This window comes from Pelodiscus sinensis, chromosome 24 (assembly GCF_049634645.1).
Source record: "Pelodiscus sinensis isolate JC-2024 chromosome 24, ASM4963464v1, whole genome shotgun sequence".
Classification (NCBI taxonomy): domain Eukaryota; kingdom Metazoa; phylum Chordata; order Testudines; family Trionychidae; genus Pelodiscus; species Pelodiscus sinensis.
In genome coordinates, this window is record NC_134734.1 from 5,958,223 (window position 1) to 5,984,198 (window position 25,976).

Consider the following 25,976-nt stretch of genomic DNA (forward strand, 5'->3'; position numbering starts at 1 on the left):
TTCTGCAGAAAAGAACCTGGGGATTACAGCGGGCGAGAAGCTGGATATGAGTCAACAGTGTGCCCTTGTAGCCAACAAGGCTAATGGCATATTAGGTTGCATTAAGAGGAGCATTGCCAGCAGATCCAGAGAAGTGATTATTCCCCTTTATTCGGCTCTGGTGAGGTCACATCTCGAGTATTGTGTCCAGTTCTCCTCCCCCTCCCCCCACTACAGGAAGGATGTGGACACATTGGAGAGGGTCCAGTGGAGAGCAACCAAAATGATGAGGGGGCTGGAGCACATGACCTATGAGGAGAGGCTGAGGAATTTGGGTTTGTTTAGTCTGCAGAAGAGAAGAGTGAGGGGGGATTTGATAGCAGCCTTCAACTTCCTGCAGGGAGGTTCCAAAGAGGATGGAGAGAGGCTGTTCACAGTAGTGACAGATGCAGAACAAGGAGCAATGGTCTGAAGTTGCAGTGGGGGAGGTCTAGGTTGGATAGTAAGAAAAACTATTTCCCTAGGAGGGTGGGGAAGCACTGGGCTGGGTTCCCTAGGGAGGGGGTGGTTTCTCCATCCCTAGAGGTTTTTAAGTCTCGGCTTGATAAAGCCCTGGCTGGGTTGATTTAGTTGGGATTGGTCCTGCTTTGGGGAGGGAGCTGGACTTCATGACCTCCTGAGGTCTCTTCCAGCCCTATGATTCTAACAGGGGGCCCTTGTAGCCAAAAATTAGGTATTAGGTGCATTAGGAGGAGCACTGCCAGCAGATCTAGTGAAGTGATTCTTCTTCTTCTTCGAGGAGCATCCCTGTGGGCATTCCAATGTAGGTGTCTTAGGGTACGTCTACACTACAACGTTAATTCGAACTAACGGATCCAGACTAAAAAACTACAGGCAGTCCCCAGGTTACGTACAAGCTAGGGACTGTAGTTTTGTTCTTAAGTTGAATCTGTATGTAAGTCGGAACTGGCATCCAAATTCAGCCGCTGCTGAAACTGATCACTTTCAACAGTGGCTGAATCTGGATGCCAGTTCTGACTTACATACAGATTCAACTTAAGAACCCCAGGCATCCCCAAGTCAGCTGCTGCTGAAACTGATCAGCGGCTGATTCCAGGAAGCCCGGGGCAGGGGCTTCCTGTAGTCAGCCACTGGTCAGTTTCAGCAGCGGCTGACTTGGGGACGCCTGGGGCAGAGCAGCTGGGGTGCTGCTGGGTTGGTCCAGTAGCGCCGCCGCTGGACCAACCCAGCAGCACCCAAGCTGCTCTGCCCCAGGCGTCCTGATTCAGCCGCTGCTGAAACTGACCAGCAGTGGCTGAATCAGGACGCCTGGGGCAGAGCGGCGCTACGGGACCAACCGGCAGCGCCCCAGCTGCTGTACCACAGCGTCCGGAGCAAAGCCCTGGAGCACGGGGGCAGCGGGACAGCCCAGACGCGCCGTGGCTGTCCTGCTGCCCTCAGGCTCCGCGGCTTTGCTCTGCTTTGCTCTGGTCTGCAGACCAGGGGGACGGGGAGCAAAGCAGGGCAAAGCCCCGGAGCACGCGGGCAGCGGACTTTGCCCTGCTTTGCTCCCCGTCCCCCTGGTTTGCAGAGCAAAGCCGCAGAGCACGCGGGCAGCGGACAGCCCAGACGCGTCTGGGCTGTCCGCTGCCCGCGTGTTCCGCCGCTTTGCTTCCTCTCCCTGGTCTGCTGGAGACCAGGGAGAGGGCCCTGTTCGTAACTGCGGATCCGACATAAGTCGGATCCGCGTAACTCGGGGACTGCCTGTAGTTCGAATTAGCATTTTGTTAATTCGAACTAGCATGTTCACATTAAGTGGACCCTGAATAGGGGTTAAGGATGGCCGGAAGCAGTGCCGGCAGGGCATCAGAATAGGACTTAGAGCGTGGAGCTGCTGTCTCAGGCTAGCTGAGGGCTGTGCTTAAAGGGACCCGACCCCCACCCCGGACAGACAGTTCTCAGGGGTGCCCCGCTTGCAAAGCAGTCCTGGCTTGGATTGCCCGGACTACCCACACTGGGCACATCACAGCACTCAGCCATCAGACCGGCTGCACTTGCCGCAGGCTGCCATCTGGGGAGAGGGGACAATTGGGGGGCTGCAGGGGAGCTTCCACCTCCAGAAGCCCGCAGAGTCAGCCCAGTCCTCCCCATCGGGGGCACGTACCCCATTCCTCCCTCACCTCCTTCCACTTACCCTTCCCTAGCCCCTTTTCTTGATGTACAAAATAAAGAAAACGTGTGTTCAAAAATAGAATCTCTCTTTATTGAACAAAACTCGGGGAGACTGGGAAAAGGAGGTGGGAGAGGGGAAGAGAGAGGGTGGGAGAGGGGAGGGCAACTAAAATGATCAGAGGTTTGGAACAGGTCCCATATGAAGAGAAGCTAAAGAGACTGGGACTTTTCAGCTTAGAAATGAGGAGACAGAGGGGGGACAGGATGGAGGTCTCTAAAAGCATGAGTGGGGTGGAGAGGGTGCATACAGAAAAGTTCTTCATTAGTTCCTATAATAGAAGGACTAGAGGACACCAAAGGAAAGGAATGGGTATCAGGCTTCAAACTAGTAACAGAAAGTTGTTCTTCACAAAGCAAAGAGTCAACCTGTGGAACTCCTTGCTGCAAGAGGCTGTGAAGGCTAGAACTAGAACAGAGTTTAAAGAGAAGTGCGATAAAGTGATGGAGGTTGGGTCCATGGAGTGGTATTAGCCAGGGGGTAGGAATGGTGTCCCTGCCCAAAGTTTGTGGAAGGCTGGAGAGGGATGGCACGAGACAAATGGCTTGGTTACTGTCTTTGGTCCATCCCCTCCAGGGTTCCTAGGGTTGGCCGCTGTCGGCAGACAGGCTACTGGACTAGATGAACCTTTGGTCTGACCCAGTACAGCCATTGTAAACTCAGGGCTCAAAGTCGGGGGTCTCAGTGGACCACCTTGATTTTCATGCAAACCTGCTCCTGGGTGGCCAGGCTGGCAGCTCCCCTGCCCTAGACGGCCACTTTCCTGTGCCTAGTGTGGAGGCTGTGGACAAGGTCCACGATGTTCGCACTAGCCCAGGCGGGTGCCCGCCTCTTGTGGTCCCGGGCAAGCTCCCGGGAGCCGCCAGCCTGGTCCCGGGAAGAGGGGATGGGCTGGGGGGCATCGGGTGGGTGGCTCGATCCGTGCCAGGTGCAGGGTCTGCTGGCTGGGTGCTGGCAGGCTTGCACCTGGCACGGGCATCGTAGCCAGCCCGTGTCCCTTTAAGGGGTCCGGGGCCGGGAGGGGGGCAGACGAGTTTCCCTGGTGTTGGCCAGAGTGGCCACCAGGGCAAGCTGGGGAGGGCTAGCCTCCCACTAGTTCAAATTAAGGGTCTACACACCCCTTAATTCGAACTAGTAAATTCAAACTAGGCTTAATCCTCGTGGAATGAGGATTACCTAGTTTGAACTAAGCGCTCCGCTAGTTTGAATTAAATTCGAACTAACGGAGCGCTAGTGTAGTTTAACGTCCATTAGTTCGAACTAACTTTGTAGTGTAGACATACCCTTAGTGCTCCTGCGCTTATAATTGGAACATTTTAGCAGCAGTATCCCCCCAGAGCCCTGTGTGCCTCCAACCATCCCTCAGTTCCTTCTCAACTGCTCCAGGCTTGGTGGGAACCCAGCAGTGCCCCATGGTCAGTACTGAGATAGTCTTATTTGGTTAATTAGCAGATAGTTGTTAGGTAATTATTACTGGTTTGGCTCCCCCTATCCCAGTTGTTGATGCGTCTCTTTCATTAAAAAAAGTTTTTGTCCTGTATTCTCCTAGGCTACGTCTAGACTGCACTGTTAAATCGGAACAAGATATGCAACTTGCAGTACTTTAATTGCGTATCTTTTATTCAATTACTTTTGAAAAAGGCTTTTTTGAAATTTGGCGTGTCTACACAGCGCCACATTTTGGAAAAAAGTACTCTCTCGAGCCATCCCGTACTCCTCCTAGAACGGGATTTACAGGGGTGGTGAAAGATCGCACCCGTTCGTTTGGAAAACATTTTGAAAAAGTGGATGCGATCCTTGGACGTGGTGTTGCGTTTTTGGGATACCTCTGGTGTCAGGAAATAGCAATGCAGTCTAGACACAGCCCTAGTAGTTAGCGGGAGAGTGGTGGTGCCGGGCCCTCCAGGACTGAGGAGATGCCCCACATGCCGGATGTCCATTCCAGTCTCTGATGGGCATGAGCAATGTATCTGGTTCCTGGGACAGGACCAGTCTCTGAAGAGCTGCCACCACTGTAGGAAGCTCTTTTCCAGATTCCCACAGGCCAGGTCACTGCAGCTCAAACCCCTGCCTATGGAGAAGGCACAAAGACCAGCCCTCCCCACCACACCACATCACGCCTACAGCGGCGTCATATCAGGGCTGTCAGCACCGAGGGATCCTCCAGCCAAGGAAATGGCTAAGAGGAAACATCCATCTCCCACAGCAGACAGACCACCCGAGAAGCTGTCCCCTCGGCAGAAGCCTTCTCCACTCCTAAGGTACATGCTTTGGGGGATGCACAGGAACTGGGGTCGTCTGGTTACAGACAAACTCCGAGGGGTGGTGCTGGCCAAAGAGCTCGCCCTGCAGTCTTGGCACCGAAGCTGAAAAGACTGTCCCTGCACTGGCAGTAATGCCCAAGCCGCTGAATCAGACGGTGGCTAAAGGCCAACCGGAACCACCAGTACAGACACTTGCAAAGACGGCACCGGCACCGTGGACCAACGTTTCCTCGGTATCGACCACATCCAAGGCATGGGTCAAGCTGGCACCGCAGCCATTTCAGCCCTCCACACCAGCAGTGCTGCTCTTCCCTCCACCAGGGCCTCTCAGCACCCTCAGGAGCTGGCAGTTCACCGGAGCTGGGCACACTGTTATTTGGTACCGACGTTACACCCACGTTAGGGCCCCAGCAGACTGGCTGCACCCAAGCTCAGCTCCACTCTTTTCCGTGACAGTGAGGATGAGGGGGAACTCTCCCGACACCCCTCCCCAAGCCTTCCTCCCAGCAGCAGCAGCAGAGCCAACCCCAGTTGTGGCAGCCATTCCCGTGGTTCCCTCCCATTCCACTCCCACTGTCGTGGCAGGGATGGCATCCCTGGGGGCCCCTCGGGGCTCAGGTAGCAGGGCCGCAAGTGACAGCCGCAGATGAGCCCCAGGCAGTGGTGCTTAAGCCCCCTGTGCCGACCACATCGGACACCACGCAGGAGAAGGAAGATCTGGAGGAGACTCAGGAGGACGACACTTTACCTCCATCCCACGTCTCTTCCCTCCAGATGAATCGATGATGCCCCTCTGCCCTCAGCAAGCGACAACTGAGTCCTGTCAGGGCCTGTACAAGAGGGTGGCCAATTCCCTTGGCATTTCCCTTGTGGAAGTACCTGAGGCACACAAGTTGAACTGATGGGCTGCAGGCATCAGCGCCATCTAAAATAGCTCTGCCAGTCAACAGGACCGTATTGGATCCAGCAGCGATACTGTGGCAAACTCCAGCCTCTATTTCCTCAACTTCCAAGAGGGGAACTGACAGTACTATCTTCCTGCCACAGGGGCAGAATGTTTGTTCCTCCACCCAACACCGAGCTCACTTGGGGTGGATGCAGCCCACCCCAGGGATAAGGAAACTTAATTTAGGTCCACGTCTTATGACAAGAACTGGAAGAGACTGGAGATCCTGGGTCAGAAATCATATTCGTCTGCATCCCTCCGGATTAGAATAGCCAATTATTCAGCATTGCTGGCAAAATATACATACTACTATTTTGAGAAACTGAAAATATTCAGGGCACGTCTACACAGCAAGGCTAAAGTAGAATTAAGCTGTGCAACTTCCACTACTTCAATTGCGTAGCTGAAGTTGAAATAGCTTAACTCAGCTTCTGGCACTGTCTACGCAGCAGGAAGTCTGAGCTGGAGCGCTCTTCCCCCGCCTCCCTTACTTCTCGCAAAATAAGGGTTATGGGAGTCAGAGTAAGCAGTCCTCCAGCTCACCATTATTTTGACATTATGTCAAAGTAACTGCTTGCTGCATGGACGTGGAGCTACCTTCACCAGCCAGGCAGGAGAGGCATGCACGGGACGCAGGCACCTTCCCCTCATTCCCTTAGCATCTGGGGAACGGGATGAAAAGCAAACTGTGTCTTGGAGCGCATGGCTGCAGCCCCCCATGTGACCAAAATGGAGCCCTTGCACAGCGGATCACTTGCGATGTCAGTGGCCACATGTAGGGCCTCCTGGCTGCACCTCTCTGCGCTACCCAGGGAGGTACAGAATACAGTTGAGGGCCTCCCCTTTTCTGTTACCACAGAGGTGGCTTTGCATTCGCTCAAGGACTCGTGAGCCGTGCTCAAGACCTTGGACCTGTATGTCTGTCAACTTAAAAAGAAGCTAAATCATCTTTGCACCCCATGAGGCAAGCCATCCTCATAGCCGACGCAGAGGAGCTTGACCTCAGATGCTGGCAGAGGCAGCCTCAAGAGCAACCTGCCATGTCTCAGTTCTCCAATGGCAGACAGACCTTTTGCATATCTGGTCAATGACATTTCCACCAGCCAACCAGTACCAGTGCAGCCTTCAGCCCTTCTGCCAGGCGGACAACCAAGAGGTGGGCTTGGTAATTGGGCAAAATGGCAAAAGGCCTCACGATTCCCTTCCTTTGCTTTCCTCCAGCCCAACCCCCTTCAGGGACCCCACTCATGAGACCCTGCTCCCGAAGGGTCTCCAGATAGGGGCAATAGAGCTCGTACCAGCACATCAGAGAGGAAAGGGCTTCTACTCCAGATACTTTCTCACTCCAAAAAAATCACTAGAGATCCGCGGCTGCCTCCTAGGTGGTCTGCGGCTCGAGCTCAGCCCCCCCCTCCTCCCACATGAGGTGGGGATCCCCTGCTGCCTCCCTGCTGCATGGGGGAGGAGGAGGGAGAGAGCTCCCCCCCACACTGGGGGAATGGCAATGAGGTTTGCTCCGCTGCTGCCTGGGCAGAAGTCTTGGAAGCACCCAATGGGGAAACAGCAGCCCATGCGCCGCTGGGAGCCCTCTAGCACCGCTGCAGCCTGACATCCAGCCCCACCTGCGGGGAGCCAGCTCTGCTAGATGTGGGATCGGCTGTGCCATGGCATCTGCCCATGAGCCCTCCTGGTACTGCCCGGGGGCAGCTCCGCGCCGGCTGCTGGAGAAGCCCTGGAGGCGGCAGAGCTGGGGCCGTTGGAAGCAAGCAAAGGAGCCCAGAGTCCTTCCCCCACAGGACCTGCCCATCCTGCCTTCTGCTCATGGTGTCTGCATTTCTGACGTGGGAAGGGCTGCTCTGTAGGGCAGCCGTGCAGAGTGCAGCTCCTCCGGAAGCCTGGGAAGGGGGCTGCCTGTCTCCCCAGGTGGCAGGAAGTGCAGCCAGAAGGAGCAGGGTCACTAGGGGACTCTGTCCCCCACCTTCACCCCTCACCGAAGAGCTGGTGTAAACCAAGGAACACTTCCGTATTGCATTGTGTCCAGTGCACCCCACCCTGCCCCCGGCTTGCTCTGCGCCACCGCGTAAAACTAGCTGGAATCTCCGGATTTCCTGTGCTGGCAAGGTACCACTTGGGTTGCCGCAAACACAAAGCCAGTGCAGAGGGCAACAGAGGAGCTCTCCCCGCACTGAAATGGGGAGCAATCCTAAACATTTGGTTTTCTGATTAGAAACCACAGCCTGTAGGATTGTGCTACTTCTGGAACCAATAGGAGCAGTTCCTGCTACCAGTAGCACAGTCTTACAAGGGAGCAGATCTCTACAAACAACTTGCAAATGGGAGCAACAGGGGTGCACAGCCAGATAAGTATCCCCCTCATGCCTGAACCAGCACATTACAACCCCCCTCACTCACTCCCCTCACCCTGCCCTGCTCCTGCACCCTCTCTCCTGGCCACACTTGCACCCTCCCTTGCTCCTGCACAGTCCCTCCTGGCCAGACATCCTACCCCACCCTATTCCTGTATCCACTGTTGCTCCTGCACCTTCCCTCCTGGCCACACCCTGCACCTCCCTTGTTCTTTCTCCCTCACCCCTGGCCAGATACCCTACTCCCTGCTTGGTTTTGCACCCCGCCTTGCACCCTCACCCCTTACTGTACCGCACCTCCCTCCCAGGTCCTGCACCCCATCCCTATCCCACTCGCTGGCAGCCCTGTTCCACACACTGTACCCTTCACTTGGGGATTTTAGGAGGAGTTATTTTGCTTCTCACTTCTGTGGCCCCCAACTGATTTTTCTGTGAATCTGTGGCCCCTGACCCAAAAGAGATTCCCCACCCCTGTCATAAATAAAGAAAACATGGGAACCATTTTTGTTGGACATAAAATAATATTTTAGTTTAAAATGAAGTTTGATAAACTAACATGGGAAAGTTAAAATGCTTAATCTGTTTAATAATTTAAATTAAACCAGGGTCAGGGATCGGGGCACATGCGGGGGTCAGGGCAGAGGTAGGGGATCAGAGCACAAGCTGGGGGGCAGGGATCAGAGCAGAGGTCGGGTCAGGGTCGGGGCACAGGATGGGGGGCAGGAGTTGGTGCATAAGCAGGGTCAGGGGTTGGGGCGAAGGTGTTGTGCTAAGATTAGAGGTCAAGAGGGCACAGTACAGACATTAAGGGCACACTGTGAGAGTTGGGGTGCAGGAGTGACGCAGGTGTTGGGGAGCTATTGGCGTCAGGGAGGGAGGGGCGCTGTGCCCACAGGGTGTCCACATGGAAGTTTGCCAGGGCGCCGTTTCCCGAAGGCCCAGTGACCACCGCACCCCTGCCCCAGCGGATGAGTCTGTGGCTCTCTGGGGGGCTGTGCTGCAGCCCGAGGGGTGAGGCCGCGGTTACGGCGTGAGAGGCATAGAGCTAGTGCAGCATGAGGCGAGTGACTCCGTATTTGTGCCGTCGAGAGCCGGCGCGTGCCTGGACCCGCACTCTGTGTCATCCCCGTCCCACCCCTCCCTGGGAGCAACCGAGGGCTCAAATCTTGGTCCCGTGTTATGCCAGGAGCCGGATCTGCTGGCCCAGGGCCCTGGAGCAAGGCCTGGCCCTCTCCGGGAACCAGCGAAGCAGGGGGCCGTGGTGAAGCCTCCTTCCCTTGGCACCCAGGGCAATGAGTGGCCGGGGGCCAGGCTGGCTGCCCAAGGATTTAACTGCACAGAGTGGCACCTGTGCAAGGCCTGGCGGGCTTCCCCTGGCCCTTTCCATGCCCCATGGCAGGGCTGGAGACGGGGCAGGGAGGGAGCCATCCCGTTTGGAGCAGGCGGCCTGTGCCTCTTGTGTGAATAGTACTTGGCAACCTTTACTTCATCAGTGAATTGGTTTCTGAGCAGCTTTGCCATTATAGTAATGAATTCATTGTAGGTTTGGTACATTAAAACATTGGTCGTCTCTGGGTCACAATACTGATAATTTTTCAAATGTTCATTGAGAAAATTGTCAAATTAACTAAGATTTCAAGGCAGGTTAAAAAAATACGTCTAGACTGGCATGATTTTCCGCAAATGCTTTTAATGGAAAAGTTTTTCCGTTAAAAGCATTTGCGGAAAAGAGCATCTAGATTGGCACGGACGCTTTTGTGCAAAAGCACGTTTTGCGGAAAAGCGTCCGTGCCAATCTAGACGCGGTTTTATGCAAGAAAGCCCCGATCGCCATTTTCTCCATCGGGGCTTTTTTGCGCAAAACACTTTTTAGCTGTCTACACTGGCCCTCTTGCGCAAATACATTTGCACAAGAGGGCTTTTTCCCGAAGGGGAGCAGCATAGTGTTTGTGCAAGAACACTGACAATCTTACATTAGATCGTCGGTGTTCTTGCGCAAATTCAAGCGGCCAGTGTAGACAGCTGGCAAGTTTTTCCAGTCAACTTGCCAGTCTAGACACAGCCAATCAGTTCTTCCATATAATTTACATCTTTGAACAAATTTACACATAGCATTAATATGACCTGTTGAAGTTTCATGATCAGCAATACCTCTTGCAACATTTCTCCAATTAGAGTGCCCATCAACAAATGTTTGTTTTCCTTTACTATGGTCAGGGAACAATTTGCAAACATGACAGTAGACTGCTTTGGTGGTTTCAGAAAAAAAAAACCACACCAATTTCTCATGTTTGTGGTCCCATTTTTCTTTATTGTCAGAAAATGAGACTCATGAAGACTTCAAAATTGCTTTTGTCCTCCAATCTCACATTCCTTTTATTTTCGGTTTATTTGCTAACAAATATTCTATCATATCCAATAAAATAGATTTTGGCTGTAATACAATGCCTTTAGGGTAGGTTTCTTCGCTTACTTTGACAAAATTACCAACACTTTGTAGTACCATTGCCACTTCAGAGTCCACTTGTTCCACTTTTGCAGTTGTTGTGGTATCCCCACAAGTCGGCAAGTGATGAGATAATTGAAATGTTTCCTTGCCCCTACTTTTTGATGAATGTTCTCTATTCAGTACTTCAAGATTTTTAAAATAAGATCACAAACTGTCTTTTTGCTTAGCTTCATCTTTTCGCCTCACCTTCATTTTTTGTCTTTGTCTGCCAGACTCAGAGTATCACTTTTTTATGGCTTGGTTTTTAGGCAGATTAAAAATATCTTAAAGAACAGGGGTGTAGCTCCCGGTGGGCCTGGGTGGGCCATGGTTTGGAACACCCATTCTCCAATGGAATGTCTGGAATAGTGGGATGCTGAAAGCCAGCCCTTGCCTCTCCTAAGTGCAGGCCCAGACCTGGGTGCAGGCCACAGGCACAGAAACTAAGGGAGGACTGCTGACAGAATAGCCAGGCACCTGGGCCAGGTGTGTGAGGGGGCAGGTCTGAGCCCCCAGAAAGGCAGGGCCTCGGGTGCAAGGGGTGGAGCTGCGGGCCCAGTGCAGGAGCAGAGCCATGGTGGGGCTGGAGAAGACTGACAGAGGAGATAGGAAGATCTCATGGTCACAGAGGACAGGTTCAAGCGCCCCAGTGGCTCTGCGCTGGCTGGCCTGGAGAAGAGGGCAGAGACCCACATGTGCTCCACCTGAAGGTGAGTTCCATCGACTGCCTGAGCGCCCTGCCCCCCGCCAGGGCTCTCCCTCGCCCAGCCGCTCTCCCCTTCACCCGCAGGCAGCCGCCACTCACCAGGTGGAAGCCAACAGCTGCGCAGCGCTCCAGGGGCTGCAGGACTCAGCTCAGGAGGGGGCAGCGCAGCCGCGCAGCCAGGGAGAAGCGGAGCTTTCCTGCTTCAGAGTGTGGCTGTTTCCTGCCCCGCTCCCCCCAGGCAGCCACAGCCGGCCTCCCTCCCCACCCCGCGGGCAGCCGCCACTCATCGGGAGCCACCGGCAGCCCGACCGCGGGCTGGAAGGCTTCAGAGGAGCACTGGGGAGCCGCACAGCCGGGCTGCAGAGAAACGGGGCTTTCCCGCTTCAAAGCGCCGCTTTTCTCTGGCGGGCAGGGTGGCTGCCCCATGCTCCTCTGAAGCCTTCCAGCCCCTGGTCGGGCTGCTCATCACCTCCTGCCAGCTCTCGGGTGAGCCTCCCTGCTCCCCTGCCCCCACCCTCTCTTGCAGAGGGACTGGCCTCCCTGCGTGGCAGAGGGGGGTGCTGGACCACCTGGTCCTGGGGGCCCCCATGTTGTTGGGGGGGGCTTGCCAGGGCATGGTATGTTCCATTGTAAATCTACCCTGCACCCTAGAGGTGGGCAGGCAGCGAGCCCCTCCCATGCCCAAGTTGTGGGCTGCTTTTATCCTGGGAGACAGCTCAGCTCTGATCACCACTGGGGATTCCTCCACCACAAGAAGCAGCCTGAGAGCTGCAGGACCCGGGAATACGGGCTGTGGGGGTCACTGGTTACCGGCAGGGGGAAGGGTCTACAATGCTGCTTCAGCGCTGCACAGGGATAACTCCGCCCCTAGCAGCAGCTGGCTGCAGCTTTATTGGAACCTGTGGGAGAGTGTTGATCCCAGGACATTCAGATAGGAAGGCAGGCTGGGTTCTTACCAGCGTGCTCCCCCCGGGCACCCAGGCACCCTGAGCAGCCAGCTTCCAGTGCGGGACGGAGCAAACCAGAACCCACAGTTCTCCTGACACTGAGGCTACGTCTACACTGGCATGATTTTCCGCAAATGCTTTTAACGGAAAAGTTTTCTGTTAAAAGCATTTGTAGAAAAGAGCGTCTAGATTGGCACGGACGCTTTTGCGCAAAAGCACTTTTTGTGGAAAAGTGTCCGTGCCAATCTAGACGCACTTTTGCGCAAAAAAGCCCTGATTGCCATTTTCGCCATCAGGGCTTTTTTGTGCAAAACAAATCTGAGCTGTCTACACTGGCCCTTTTGCACAAAAGCTTCATGCAAAAGGGACTTTTGCCTGAACGGGAGCAGCATAGTATTTCTGCAAGAAGCACTGATGTCAGACGGTAGGAAGTCAGAGTTCTTGTGGAAATTCACGCGGCCAGTGTAGACAGCTGAATTAATCCTGGTTTGTGATATACGAGGGGGACACCCACCTCTCCCGGCCTGGGACTCTATGGAGCTCTGAACACCAAGCAGCTCTCTCTCCACTCTCTTGGGGCGGAGTGAGGGGAGGTTTGACAGGCTGCTAGCAGGGCCCACGGAATGTACAGCCCTGGATGGATGTTCACATAGAGCTGGCTTGAAAATGGCTTTTTCCTCCCACCTTGAAACAATCTGATCTTTGACCAGAAAAATTCAGACAAAAATGTCAAAAAATGGAAACTTCCAATAGGAGAAAATGGCCAAACATTCAGGCTGTGTCTAGACTGGCAAGTTTTTCCACAAAATCAGCTGCTTTTGCTGAAAAAACTTGCCAGCTGTCTACACTGGCCGCGTGAATTTCCGCAAGAACTCTGACTTCCTACTGTCTGACATCAGTGCATCTTGTGGAAATCCTAGAGCCGATCATTTAACAAAATATCCCATCTTGGTTTAAAAATCACCAGCGATGGAGAATGAACCATGACTTTGGCAAGTTGTTCCAATGATTAACTGCAACAAATGAATGCCTTATTTTCTGTCTGGCTTCGATTCCCAGCCTTTGGCTCATCTTACACTTTTTTCTGCTAGATTGAAAAACCCTATTATAAGAACATAAGAACGGCCGTACTGGGTCAGACCAAAGGTCCATCTAGCCCAGTAGCCTGTCTGCCGACAGTGGGCAGCACCAGGTGCTCCAGAGGGGGTGGACCGAAGACAATGATCAAGCGATTTGTCTCCTGCCATCCTTCTCCAGCCTCTGACAAACAGAGGCCAGGGACACCATTCCTACCCCCTGGCTAATAGCCTTTTATGGACTTAACCTTCAAGAATTTATCTAGCTTCTCTTTAAACTCTGTTATAGTTCTAGCCTTCACAGCCTCCTCTGGCAAGGAGTTCCACAGGTTGACTATTTGCTTTGTGAAGAAGAACTGTCTGTTATTAGTTTGAAGCCTGCTACCCATTCATTTCATTTGGTGTCCTCTAGTCCTTATATTATGGGAACTAATGAAGAACTTTTCTTTATTCACCTCTCCACACTACTCATGATTTTATAGACCTCTATCATATCCCCCCTTAGTCTCCTCTTTTCCAAACTGAAAAGTCCCAGTCGCTTTAGCCTCTCCTCATATGGGACCTGTTCTCTATGCAGGGTACTGTGAAGCTCATGTGAACTCCATCATGGCTGCCAGAGCTGCTAACCCCTGCCTATACTCGTGTTCTTTCCATTTGAATCCTCATCCATTCCCCCAGAACACGTTTATCATCTTTCTCCAATCAGCATTGTGCCTTTGCTTAGGTAACCAGTACAATGCAAGCGCCAATTTGCACAGACGTTGATGTTTATACAGTTTCTATGTCATTGCGTTTTCATGTCAACTTGACCTTATTTTTTCTCATAAAAGGGACTTTTAGAATGACTCACTCATCATACTAATCAACTTCTCCTGTTACCTACAATCCTCCATGCACCATAGTCCATAAACAAAGCTTTCACCTTTGTCTTGTCAGCAGTCGCATTGTTTTGGCAAAGCTTCCTCAGGGGAAGAAAGTGGCCAAAGAATAACACTCTTGTGAGGAAAAGTGAGATAGAGGCCTCTGGCTAAGTGCAATCGCATCCATAATTATTACTTCGATCAGTTGCCCTAATTCTAAAGTGTTAGGCTGTAGCTAGCAAGAATTCTTCCTTCGGCCACTTAACAATTCTTCATTTTTCTCCTTCAGTTGGGTAATTCGTGCTGCCTTGCTGTGCTGGACGACGTGCTGAAAGGTTAAAGCAATGAAGCAGCTCATCCCCGGGCATCCTTCAGCTGAAGCTAAACGCCTGTCAAGTGCAGGGCAGCTGGCATGAACCAGTGGGTGCACCATGGCCCGGGGAGCACATTGCAACCCCCAACCTGCCTGCCTCAGCCTCTGGCATGGAAACTGTAGGCAGGAGGGGGCCTACAGGTGGAGCCTGGGCCAGGAGACATCTGGCAGTTTGGGCAGGTGGAACCTACAACACCCCATGCCCAGTGTCTGTGTTCAGCCCGTGCTGGTTAGTGTCCAGCAGAGTTTAAGTGCTGGGTGTGGGGCAGGTTTGCTTCACAGGCCAGCCTTGACAGGGCAGCAGCAGGGTGTTCGCCTAGAGGCACGGAACTGGTGTTGTCTTGGATCAGTTTTCCATGAGAGCTCATTGGAGAGGGACCCATGGTCTGGTTTCAGACCCCTTGCTCTTGTTGGGGCACTCAGCTCCCTGGCTGAGGAACACCAGACATTGGGAGAGGTGTGCGAGGGAGTGAAGGGTGATGGGTGTATGGGTGAGTGTTAATCCTTGTGGCAGTGAGGTAAGTCTGCAGCTTTTACATCTGTTGCCTGCTCGGGGTCTGGGCTGGTGTGTCCCGTTCAGTGGGGAACTTGCTGACAATGATGGGTATGAAGATGGGGAGCTGTTTGGGAAGATTTCTTTTAAGATGGGGCTACCCTCATGTATGGGTTGTAACCATTCAGAGATGGTATCCTTCATGGCTCCAGCATGGGCTGTGCAGCTGCACAGATGATTAGCTAATGCTACATGGTGGAAGGGCTTCACCCCCAACCTAGCCTCCAGTTTTGTAGTTGGGGGAGGCTGACCTGAACCAGGCACATCTCTCCTAGCCCTCCTGCAGTGGCCAGAGTGGCCTGGTCCAAGACCCCATGTCATGAATAGGAGCTGCTAAGAAGAGTCTGACTTACCTGGAGAGTGAGGAAAGGGTTAAGCAACTCTGGAGAGGCATCCGAGGGAGGGGGCTTTGGACAGTCAGCCAATGAAATGCAGATAAAGAATTTTAAAAAGAGAGAGGGATTTTTTTCCTTTGTTTTTGGATCAGAGCAGTTTTTCCCCAGGTAGCAGGAGAGACAGGCTCTCCCAGGAACAGACTCTTTGAAATGTGTAAGTAGGGAAAAGTTTAGATAATCCATTAGGTTTTTATTGTTTTTATTGTTTGGAGGTTTGGAATTCATGTCTGAGCTGGTTAATTGTTTTTCTCTTTTGTAACAAAGGATTACAGCCCAGGGATTCTCCCTGAGTCTATTTCAATCCATGGCTTTTAACACCCAGTCATTTACTATCCTTGCTACAGTAGTCTTGTTTTAATAATAGAAGTGTTTTCTTTTTGTTTCAGTTAACCGGTATTGATATTTTGTGTGTGTCTTTAAGCCTACGTGACTAGGTTTCCCGGGAGAAGCAGAGTCACATTGTTCTCCATGGATTAACCTCTGTTTTTCCAGCTCCAAGCAAAACAGAGGCTGGGGTAGGGGGAGAGATTGCTTCAGGGAGGGAATTCCAAGTAATCTCTTCCCTGGAAAAGGGCTTATTTTATATTTTTATTTACACTTGGTGGTGGCAGCAACCAACCCGTCTTTCTTTTTGGTCTCAGGGAAACTGAAAGCGGACAAGTTTGTCTCTGGGAGTTACAGAGACAGCTTCTTAGAAAATTTCTTCTGCTAGCTGGCCCACAAATCTATACCCAAAGTGCTAGGTTGGGGAATTGAGCTGTTACAGCCCACTTGCCTTGGATCGGTCCGGGACCTCTTTGTCATGGGCCAGCTCCAGAGCTCCGCTGCTACAGCCAGAAAGGTTCAAGCATCAGGAGCAGCCTTGACCCATCCTCTGCCCACTCTGTCAGAAAGGAATTTATCCTTTGGTCAGATTGGCAGAGACCCTAGTTGCTTTGTGGTTTGTTTGCCTTCTTCTGCAGTGCCAGGCAGGGTCATGCGCTGGTTTGGATTAAATGAAGCAAATGGTGGATTCTTTGTAACTGGAAGTCTTTACATCATGATTTCAGGACGTCAGTGGCTCAGCCAGAGGTGAGGGGTCTGGTACAGGAGTGGCTGGGAGAGATTCTGTGCCTAAGATGTGCAGGAGGTCATACTAGATGGCCTCCAAGTCTATGAGCCTAGCAGAGATGGGCAAAGAATGGATGTTTGTGGTTCATTTACAATTCTGAAAAGTCGGGGGGGAAACCTCTTCTGGCTGGACTGAAATGGCTTTTTGTTTGTTTCATTTTTTGGCTCATTGAAAAGTTGAACAAAAATGGCTGGGCCTTGAAATGAATAATTTCACTTGCATTTTGACCATTTATAAATGTTTGGGGATTTTTAAAAAATAAAATAAAAGGAGATTTTGAAATTAAAATGGAAACAATTTGCTTTAAAAACTTGAAGACAAAGCCCTTTGGTTTTGTGCTCCGTTTTTTTTTATGAGCAATTTGGCAAAAACTGACACAAATGTGTGGAATATTTTGTTGTTTTCAATTCCGCGGCTTTGGCCAGGTTCCCTTGGATGCTTTTGACAATTCAACCCTGACAATAGGTAGCTAGAAACGCTGCACACGCGTGTCCAGACTGAGCTACCCAGAGCTGGCAAGTGGCGTGCCTGATTCCCTCACACAGCTCTGCACACATCAGTCCAGGATTCAGCCACACCTATGGCCTGCAATGGTGAGTCCCAGCTGCCTCCAGCATTCTCTGTGGTGGGAATTCCTGGTGCCATCTAACGTGCAGGGACCAATGCAGCTTCCAGGTTGGCTCGCACAAAGTTAGAAGCGCGGCTAGAAGAGAAAACACGTCTGGGCATGAGCTGGGGATGGTGCCCTGGCTGCTCCCTTCTGTGTGCCCTGCCTGGGCAGTCTTAGCACCCTGGCCTGCTCTGCTGCTCCACTCGCCCCCAACTCTTTCTGCCTGCTCATGCCAAGCAGGGGAGGCAAAGGGTCTGGCATTGCTTCCCCCCGTCCCATCCCAGTACTCCACCAGTTAGAGCCAATTAGGGAGGCTGGAGCTCCCAGTTCTTGGCCTAGGTGGTGCTGGCTGGACTGGCCCTGCCCCTGGACCCTCTTTATGAGCTCCCAGGTGCCATATTCTTTTGCCCCCCCCTTCACCCGCCATCTGACCCCTGTGCCCAGCTGCCCCCTTGACACTGGTGCTATCTTGTTGCCCAGCCACTCCTCCTCCTTTGCCCCGTCTCCTGTTTCGTGTGGGGAGCTGCTGAGAACAGCCACTCCCTCCACCCCTCAAATCCCCCAGCCCAGCCCCCCAGGAACAGATGGGAGGGGCATAACCAGGAATGGGAAGGGAAACTCCACTCACATGGCTCAGTTTGAGGGCAGGGCCAGGCCCTGCTAGGTTTTGCGGAGGGCAGTGCACCCTCAGATCTTTCCCATCCGTGTGCAGAACAAATGTGCACGTGCACTGAGGCCTGTGCAATGTGCACCACAAGCAGAAGCATAAACCGAGTTGGGGGTGCTCTGCTAATCAGCCGGGCGGCATTTGGACCTCTCCTGGGCGGCCGCACAAGCGCCCAGCTCACAGGGGATAAAGGGACAGCAGTGCCTTCCAAAGCCAAGCCATCCCATCACCTGCTCGGGGGTCGGGAACCTTTGATCTGCCGCCAGCCATCGAACCACAATGAAACTCTTTCCTGGGGCTCTCTCATTCAAGCTAAAAGCAATGCAAGTTCAGGGACTTTTTGAGAGAGAGAAATACGAGACATTCAATTCACCTGCCCAGGGGTGAAGGGTGGAGGCTCATCTCCCCTCCCCTCCCCACCCCTGCCGCAGGGTGAGCCGGTGCTTATGGCTCCAGCCCTGCGGGGAAGGGTGGTGCGGGAATTTGCTACAAACCGGATGAAATTAATCAACAGGCCGGCTCTGGCCCACAGGCCTGCAGGGTGGGGGAGCAGAGGGCTGTTTGCGACATTTGCTGACAGAGCAGGCTCTGATTGGTTGCCCTTTCCCACTGGGGCAGAGTCCTGAGGGAAAAGGCAGCCCATCAGAGGGGCGAGTGGGGCACATAGTTTTCCCACCGCTCTGGAGAAGGGTGTGAAAACCCAGATTCACTAAGGAGCAAGCCATCAGGTTGGCTGGTCTGGAAGCCAGTGGTATGACTGTGCCTCAGTTTCTCCCTCAGTATGTGGGATGATGCCCTCCTCACTGACGCATTTTGATTATCTATGTGTAGAGTACATTATAGGCGAGTGGGCTGAGGGACTGGCTATAGATCAATTGATCGATTTATCCATCCCCATACACCCCTTCTCTCTCGCTTGCTCTCTCTCGCACTCACACACAACAGCCACTTTCAAAGAACCGTATGGGAGCTAAATCATGTAGTCAAAACTTAGGAATTGCCACACTTAAGGTAGCTTTGTGTAAACTTAATTCAGCCCCCTTTTGCATACGCATTATCTGATGCAGCCGTTACTCTCCTCTCTGGCAGGGGAGGCATCAGTGGGTTGGAGCTGGGACCCAGGGGTTCTGGTCTTGACTCTGGGAGAGGAGTGTGATGTAGAGGTTAGAGCAGGGAGGCAGTGTCTAGGGGTCAGTACTTCCTGGTTTTGCCGCAAGGAGGTGTGGTGGCTCATGGTTAGAGCACACGGGACTAGGAGTTAGGATGCCTGGACTCTAGATCTGGCTCTGGGACAGATGTGAGCTGTAGCAGTTGGAACGGAAGGGGTTGGGGTTCTGTTCTTCTGCAGTTTTGTGCCTCAGTTTCCCACTCAGTACAACTGGGATGATGATACATCCCCTTCTGGCGGCAGCAGGCCGAAGGTCGATGGACTGTCACTACAGGCTGTGCTGGGGGCTCCAGCTATGGTTCTGTTTCCCCAACACTTCCTACTACAAGACCCTACTATGAGTTGCTTAGAACTTTGCCAAACTGAAATTGCCCATGCTGGGCACCTGCCCCAGGCTGGGCACCTGCCCCAGGCAGCTTTGGTTTTGAAAGTTACCCTGAGTCACGACTAAACCAGGTCAGACTTCTCTGACTAAGAAATGAAGGAACAAGTCCTTGGAGTTCCACTGGAATGAGAAATTGTGGAATGAGGTGTAACAGTTAACTCGAACTAAGGACTTAGTTCGAGTTAACATTTGACTGCCGTGTGTAGCTGCGGGCAGTTAGTTCGGACTAAAGGGATTAAAAAATGGCGCCCGGACGGGAAGATGCAAATCAAGCACGGGATATTTAAATCCCGGGCTTCATTTGCAACTCCGAATGCCTACATTAGCCTCCCTAGTTTGAACTAGGGGGCTAGTGTAGACATACCCAATGAAACCAGGTATAATTGTCCATGATTGTGGAATTAAAGACCCTAATACATATACACCAAGGGATTGAATTAAGATTACAAAGGCAACCTTAATGTTGGCATTTCCTAACATTTTGAGGTTATGACTGTGCAAACATAATGTTCGGGGGGAGGGGGGAAGGTTGGAGGCTAAGTGGTGGGGGAAGGTTTGGATGTAAGAGATGCCCTAGGGTAGGCGGGTGTTCTAAAACTGGCTTGAAACTGTGTGTATTTTCTCAGAGTAGGCTGCCTTCTCTGAAGCTTCACAGAAGATTAGTTTTTATTGCCTTTGAGTTTTCTGTAAAGTTTTTGTTTGGTTTCTCTATGTATATTTCTAATTCAAATCCTTTGAAATAGCACTCTTGCTAAACGCTGTCCTGGGGCTCTTTCTTTGTTGATACATCTTTTAAACAAGTTATCGCTCCATGCAAAATTGACCAGTGAGATTTATCTAGAATAGATTTGGGGTAACCAATAAACTGGAGGCGATGGATTTCTGATTGCTTTTAGACATTTTTCATTGAAAAGGGAGCTTCTGAGAACAAGTGGATAGATGTTAAATGCTCATGCATCTGAATGTTACATGCGGTACACATAAGCAGGAGAGGCCCTATGTGCAAAAGCATAATGAGTGTATGCTCGTAAAATGGATAAACTTTGTGTGCAGAAGCATGTGCAATACAAATAACTTAAGCATGATTCATAAATTCAAGGTCTCTTGCAGTCCTGATCTAGTCAGACCTCCTAACTAGCACGGACCACAGAATCTTACCCAGTAATTTCTCCATCTGTCCCATGATGTTTTGTTAGACCAATAGTTTAACTTATAAAAAAGTCTGTAAGTGGTGGATAGTCTGGCCCATCCCTAGGTCATTCTGCTCCCTGTTAAAATGTTAGGCAGGCCTTATTTCTAACCTACATTTGTCTTGCTTCAGGTTCTAGCTCCAGGTTCTAGCTCTGTCTTCTAGAGAAGGTCCTCACAAACCATGACGGAGTCACCTCTTAGCCTTTGTTTGATATATGAGACCGATTCCCTTGCTCAGGAAAGATCATAGAATCATAGGGCTGGAAGAGACCTCAGGAGGTCATCAAGTCCAGCCCCCTGCCCAAGACAGGACCAATCCCAACTAAAGATGAGTTCCAACTGGAGCACAGGATGGCTGGGAGGGTGAGCAGGGGAATGGAGCCTATCTGAGAGTGGAGACACAGAGGGTATGTCTACACTACCCCACTAGTTTGAACTAGCGGGGTAATGTATGCATACCGAACTTGCTAATGAAGCCCGGGATTTGAATTTCCCGGGCTTCATTAGCATAAAGCCGGCGCCGCCATTTTTAAAAGCCTGCTAGCATGAACCCCGTGCCGCGCGGCTACACGCGGCACGGGGTTCGCACTAGCCGGCTTTTAAAAATGGCGGCGCCGGCTTTATGCTAATGAAGCCCGGGAAATTCAAATCCCGGGCTTCATTAGCAAGTTCGGTATGCATACATTACCCCGCTAGTTCAAACTAGCGGGGTAGTGTAGACATACCCAGAGAGCCTAGTTTCTTTAACCCAGGAGGTGAGGGGATATGACTGCCCTCTGTAGATACATCAGGAACTAAACACCTGGGAGGGGCAGGGGCTATTGACGCTAAAGAACAATGTTGGCATGGGGACAAATGTGGATAAAATGGACACGAACAAGTTTTGGAGATTCATCAGTTCCACCTACTCAGAGGCTCAGGGTTCCATGCAGGGAGCTGACTGATTGGGTGGGGCTGATGAATCACTGGTGAAGCTGTGCTGCTCTGCAGCTTACAGGGACACTGCCCAGGAGATCCTGTCCCTGGGTATGTCTACACTACCCCCCTAGTTCGAACTGGGGGGGTAATGTAGTCATACGGAGTTGCAAATGAAGCCCGGGATTTGAATTTCCCGGGCTTCATTTGCATAAAGCCGGCCGGCGCCATTTTTAAATGCCGGCTAGTTCAGACTGCGTGCCGCGCGGCTACACACGGCGCAAACTAGCTAGTTCGAATTAGGCTTCCTAATTGGATTAGGCTTCCACGAGGCGTACAGCTAGTTCAGATTAGGAAGCCTAATCCGAACTAGCTAGTTCGTGCCGCGTGTAGCTGCGCGGCACGGGGTCCGAACTAGCCGGCATTTAAAAATGGCGCTGGCCAGCTTTATGCAAATGAAGCCCGGGAAATTCAAATCCCGGGCTTCATTTGCAACTCCGTATGACTACATTATCCCCCCCCCCCAGTTCGAACTAGGGGGGTAGTGTAGACATACCCCCTGTGTCTCTAGGTATAATGAATTATATGCAAATAAGTTTGAGCAACTATGTGAATGTCTGTCAGGCCAAGATTTTATCCTACAATGGGAAAGAGGTCTGTTGAGGTGCCATTGCTGATGGATAAAATAATCTGTCTTCAGAAGCTCTCCTTCTAAAATTACATTTGAATTTAAATAAAAATTCACAAAAAGAAACACATTGTTTTCAAAAGTTTTCTGGGTCTTGGAATTTTTTTTCAAAGAAGAAATTAAAAAAATATATTTAATTTCAAATGCAAACATTTTGTTTCTTGTTGGTATTTCAAGTAGAAAAAGAATGGAAAAGGGGGAAATTAGTCAAACAGGCAGGGGGAAATTGCCTCCAAATGAAATAACCTTTATGCTAGGGTAATTAAAGCTAGTTAATTTCAAACATTTGCCCCACACTACCCAAATGATTTAAACCAAACCAAAAATTATCCATGGACATTTCTAGTTAGGTCAAAAAGACATTTACAATGAAATGGGTTGGACCTAGTCTCCCTTTCACTCCCTTTATAGATCAGTTCTCACCCCTTGCCCAGACTCTGGCCCATGCTTATGCATTAATAAAAACTTAGGAATTAAGACACAAAAAACTTGTGAAGCAATTAGAGACGATGACCCCAGACGTTAACCCATCAGGTGTATGCAGAGCTGATGTCATGGTGGATTAGAACGAGCAGGTCACTTACCAGCCAGAGAAGTATCTTGCCTTTGTGTGTCAGTCACTGTGGACAGAATCAGAAAAGATGAAGAATCCCCACTGAATGCCCAGCTACTACAGCCTGCTGGTCCCAGGACAGAGTTGTCCCTATACTCTGGCACTGCCCAGGGTTTATACAATCAGCCCAACTCCACACCCCAACTACTGACAATCATTGCTAGGCACTGGCTACCAGCAGCATCAGCAGAGCTACTCACCATCCTAAAAAGTCTCTGGCCTTCCAGACATCAACAACCTCCGCGATGCTCCCCACGACTCGCCCGCTGGGCAGCCGCAGGTCGTCAGAGACGTCGTCGTTGAAGTTCCCGCAGGATGCGCACAGCTTGTTAGCCAGGCTCTCGCCGACCCGCACTGTCACCTGCCCGCCGGGGCTGAACAGCACCTGCACCCCCGGGGCCTGGACCACAGCCACACCACCCTGAGACTCGCTCACAGACACCGCGTCAGAGACCTTTGCCGGGAGTCGCACCGAGCGCCCGTTCACCTGCAAAGGGGGAGGTCAGAGAGCTGGGGATGTGGGAGTGACTGAGATGGAGCAAGAGGACTGAGCTAGAGTCCATGGGGCAGGTTACAAGGCAATGGCTCTAGAGTAGTCCAAGCTGTAGACGAAAGTATGATTTAGTGGATACATCTGCAGGGGACTCCGGGGCATTATTCCAGGTGCAGGGTGGGATCTGATGGTAGCCAGGACTCCTGGGTTCTATTCCCAGCTGTTCAGCTCACTCCCATGTGACCTTAGGCAAGACATTTTATGTGTTTATGCCTCAGTTTCTGCCCCATTTAATGGTCAAAGCAGGTTGACACCATAGCGGACGCACTCCTTGCATTCATCACAAGCAGTAGGGAAAGGTACTTTCTGCCAGAGCTAGAAAGATACAGGGCCCTGTCCTTTCCTTTCAGCAGACCTAGGGGGTCTCTATTTTCTAGAGAGGGAGGGAAATTGTTTCACATCCCATGAAAATAATTAAGATTTTTTACATTTTTTTTGCCATTCTGAAATGGGAAGAAAAGTCAAAATGTTGGAAAAAACCTGCTAATCTGAAAATTGTTTTGGAGCAGATCAATTGAAATGTTTCATTTCCACATTTTTGAAATGATTCATTTTGATTTTTACATTTTTTAAAACTTTTGTTTGTTTAAATTACGTAACATTTCTAAATGAGAAATTGTTTTGAAGTGAAAAAAACAGAACTTGCCATTTAGAATAGGTCAAAATGGGACATTTTAGCAGTTTCTTTGCACATTTTTCAACGTTTTTTTAAATCGGGAAATTTATTGAAATTGATCCTCCCAAACAGATTCAGTTTTGATACATTTATATTTCCTAATGAAAAACATTTTGTCAGAAAATTCCCAACTAACTCTGGTATTTTTTCCCTGCTACCCATTATGTTAGCCTCAGGTAAGGGTTATGGGGATTAATTCATTAATATTTATCAAGGCCTTGGAGACACTAGATCACAGTGAAGAGTTTTCACTCATGCTCTGACTGAGGTAGGAAATGTTTGTCCCCTTGGCTCAGAATGTTCTAACCCAGCCCCGTCTTACCCAGGTTCCCATGTTGTTGTTCACAGTGATGATAGCTTCTCGGAAAAAAACAAAGATGCCCGCACCAGCTGGTATTCCATCACTGGTGCATTCGCTGATGTCTACCACCACCTTGAACCAGGAAGGGGAGCTCTCGTCACAGAGAGAGGCCACTTTGTACATCCCACTGTAGAGGAGTTTCCCTTTGGCACCATCAAAGGTCGTGAAGTAGGCACCTGGAGAGATTATGCACCGGCCTTCCTGCTTCACGCAGCCATGCATCCCATCCCTGAGGACACAGATCTCATCCGCGAGGCAGCTGGTTTTCTCACAGATGAGCCCCCCTGATGGGTGGCAAGTGCATTTCTCTGAGCAGTCACTGGAAATGACACTCTCCTGGGACTGAGGGAAATTCCAAAATAAACAATAAAATAACCAGTGTTCCAAACTTTCAGTCAGGTCCAATATTAACTTCCAAAGACCAACAGCAACTGCAACAATGTCAAAATGCCTAAGGGAAGTCTCCCCAACTGAAGACCAGAATGGGAAATACAAATGATAATGATAATGACCAAAAAGAACAGAAAGACAAAGGTTAAGAGAGGAAGACCCAAGAAACAAGGTGAAGACGATAAAGGACAATGGTGATGATCAAAGAAACAGAAACTTTGAAGGATGATAGTGCCAATCAAAGAGGACACCAATCAAGGAAAGAAAGAAAAGACAAAGGATGCCTGGCAGATCAAGGAAACAATCAACTCCAGGACAACAGGGACAGGGACAGAAAGAAGGAAGAGACGAAGGATGTCAGTGCTGACCCAAGAGAGAAGGAAAAGACAATGGTCATGACCCATGAAACAAGGATAGCCCTTTTTCTATTTATTATGGCAGTGCCATGGGGCCAGTCAAGAATGATGGCACATTGTGCCAGAGACACTCTGCAAACACCTAATGAGACAGTCCATGCCCCAAAGAGCTGAACATCCAACAAGACGAGGCAGGCCAAGTAGACGGGAACATAGAGAGGATAAGAGCAGTGACCAGAGAAAGAAGAAAAGCACAGCGGAAGAAGATTTGATCGATCACAGGCAAGAAGGAAGGTCGGGGTGACAGATCATGATGATGGGACATGGAAATGACTTCTGAAGAGAAGGAAAAACATGAATGAAAATCAAAGACCAGGGGATGAAGATGAAAAAATTAAACCTCGGTCTGTTATACTGACAGGCTGTGTTCTACATGGCGGAATCCCCTGGAAACAATTAGGAAGCTCGTACTTTTGACCAAAAAACAGGACTGTGTAGCACTTTAAAGACTAACAAAATGGTTTAATAGGTGATGAGCTTTTGTGGGCCAGACCCACTTCCTCAGATCAAATAGTGGAAGAAAATTGTCACAACCATATATACCAAAGGATAAAAAATAAATGAACACATATGAAAAGGACAAATCAAATTTCCGAATAGAAGGGAGATTGAGGGGGGGAAGGGAGGGAGGTAAATGTCTGTGAGCTAATGATATTAGAGATGATAATTGGGGAAGCTATCTTTGTAATGGGTAAGATAATTAGCGTCTTTATTCAAATTTGAGTGTAAAGTGTCGAATTTAAGCATGAATGACAGTTCAGAGGATTCTCTTTGAAGTGAAGTCTTAAAAGGTCTTTGAAGCAGGATGCAGGTAATCAAGTCGTTGAGACAATGTCCTTTCTGGTTGCCTCTAATATCATTTGTCCTTTTCATATGTGTTCATTTTTTTTTTATCCTTTGGTATATATGGTTGTGACAATTTTCTTCCACTATTTGATCTGAGGAAGTGGGTCTGGCCCACGAAAGCTCATCACCTATTAAACCATCTTGTTAATCTTTAAAGTGCTACACAGTCCTGTTTTTTGTTTCAGCTGCATCAGACTAACACG

At 50.6% G+C, this 25,976-nt stretch overlaps 1 protein-coding gene across 2 annotated transcripts in view; it reads right to left on the minus strand.

The window, feature by feature from the left end:
• Window positions 1–16,675: 16,675 nt before the first annotated feature.
• Window positions 16,676–25,976, minus strand: part of LOC102449441 (IgGFc-binding protein-like) — a 29,975-nt gene continuing 20,674 nt past the window's right edge. The window contains exons 11-14 of one of the 2 annotated variants that reach the window (XM_075907490.1): window positions 24,083–24,463; window positions 22,732–23,018; window positions 22,503–22,538; window positions 16,676–16,997 (exon numbers count right to left, since the gene is read on the minus strand). In XM_075907490.1, the coding sequence (XP_075763605.1) occupies window positions 22,532–22,538; window positions 22,732–23,018; window positions 24,083–24,463 (675 nt within the window). In that variant the 3' untranslated portion in view covers window positions 16,676–16,997; window positions 22,503–22,531. The remainder of the gene's footprint in view (window positions 16,998–22,502; window positions 22,539–22,731; window positions 23,019–24,082; window positions 24,464–25,976) is intronic. The other variant, XM_075907489.1, reaches the window with a different exon arrangement.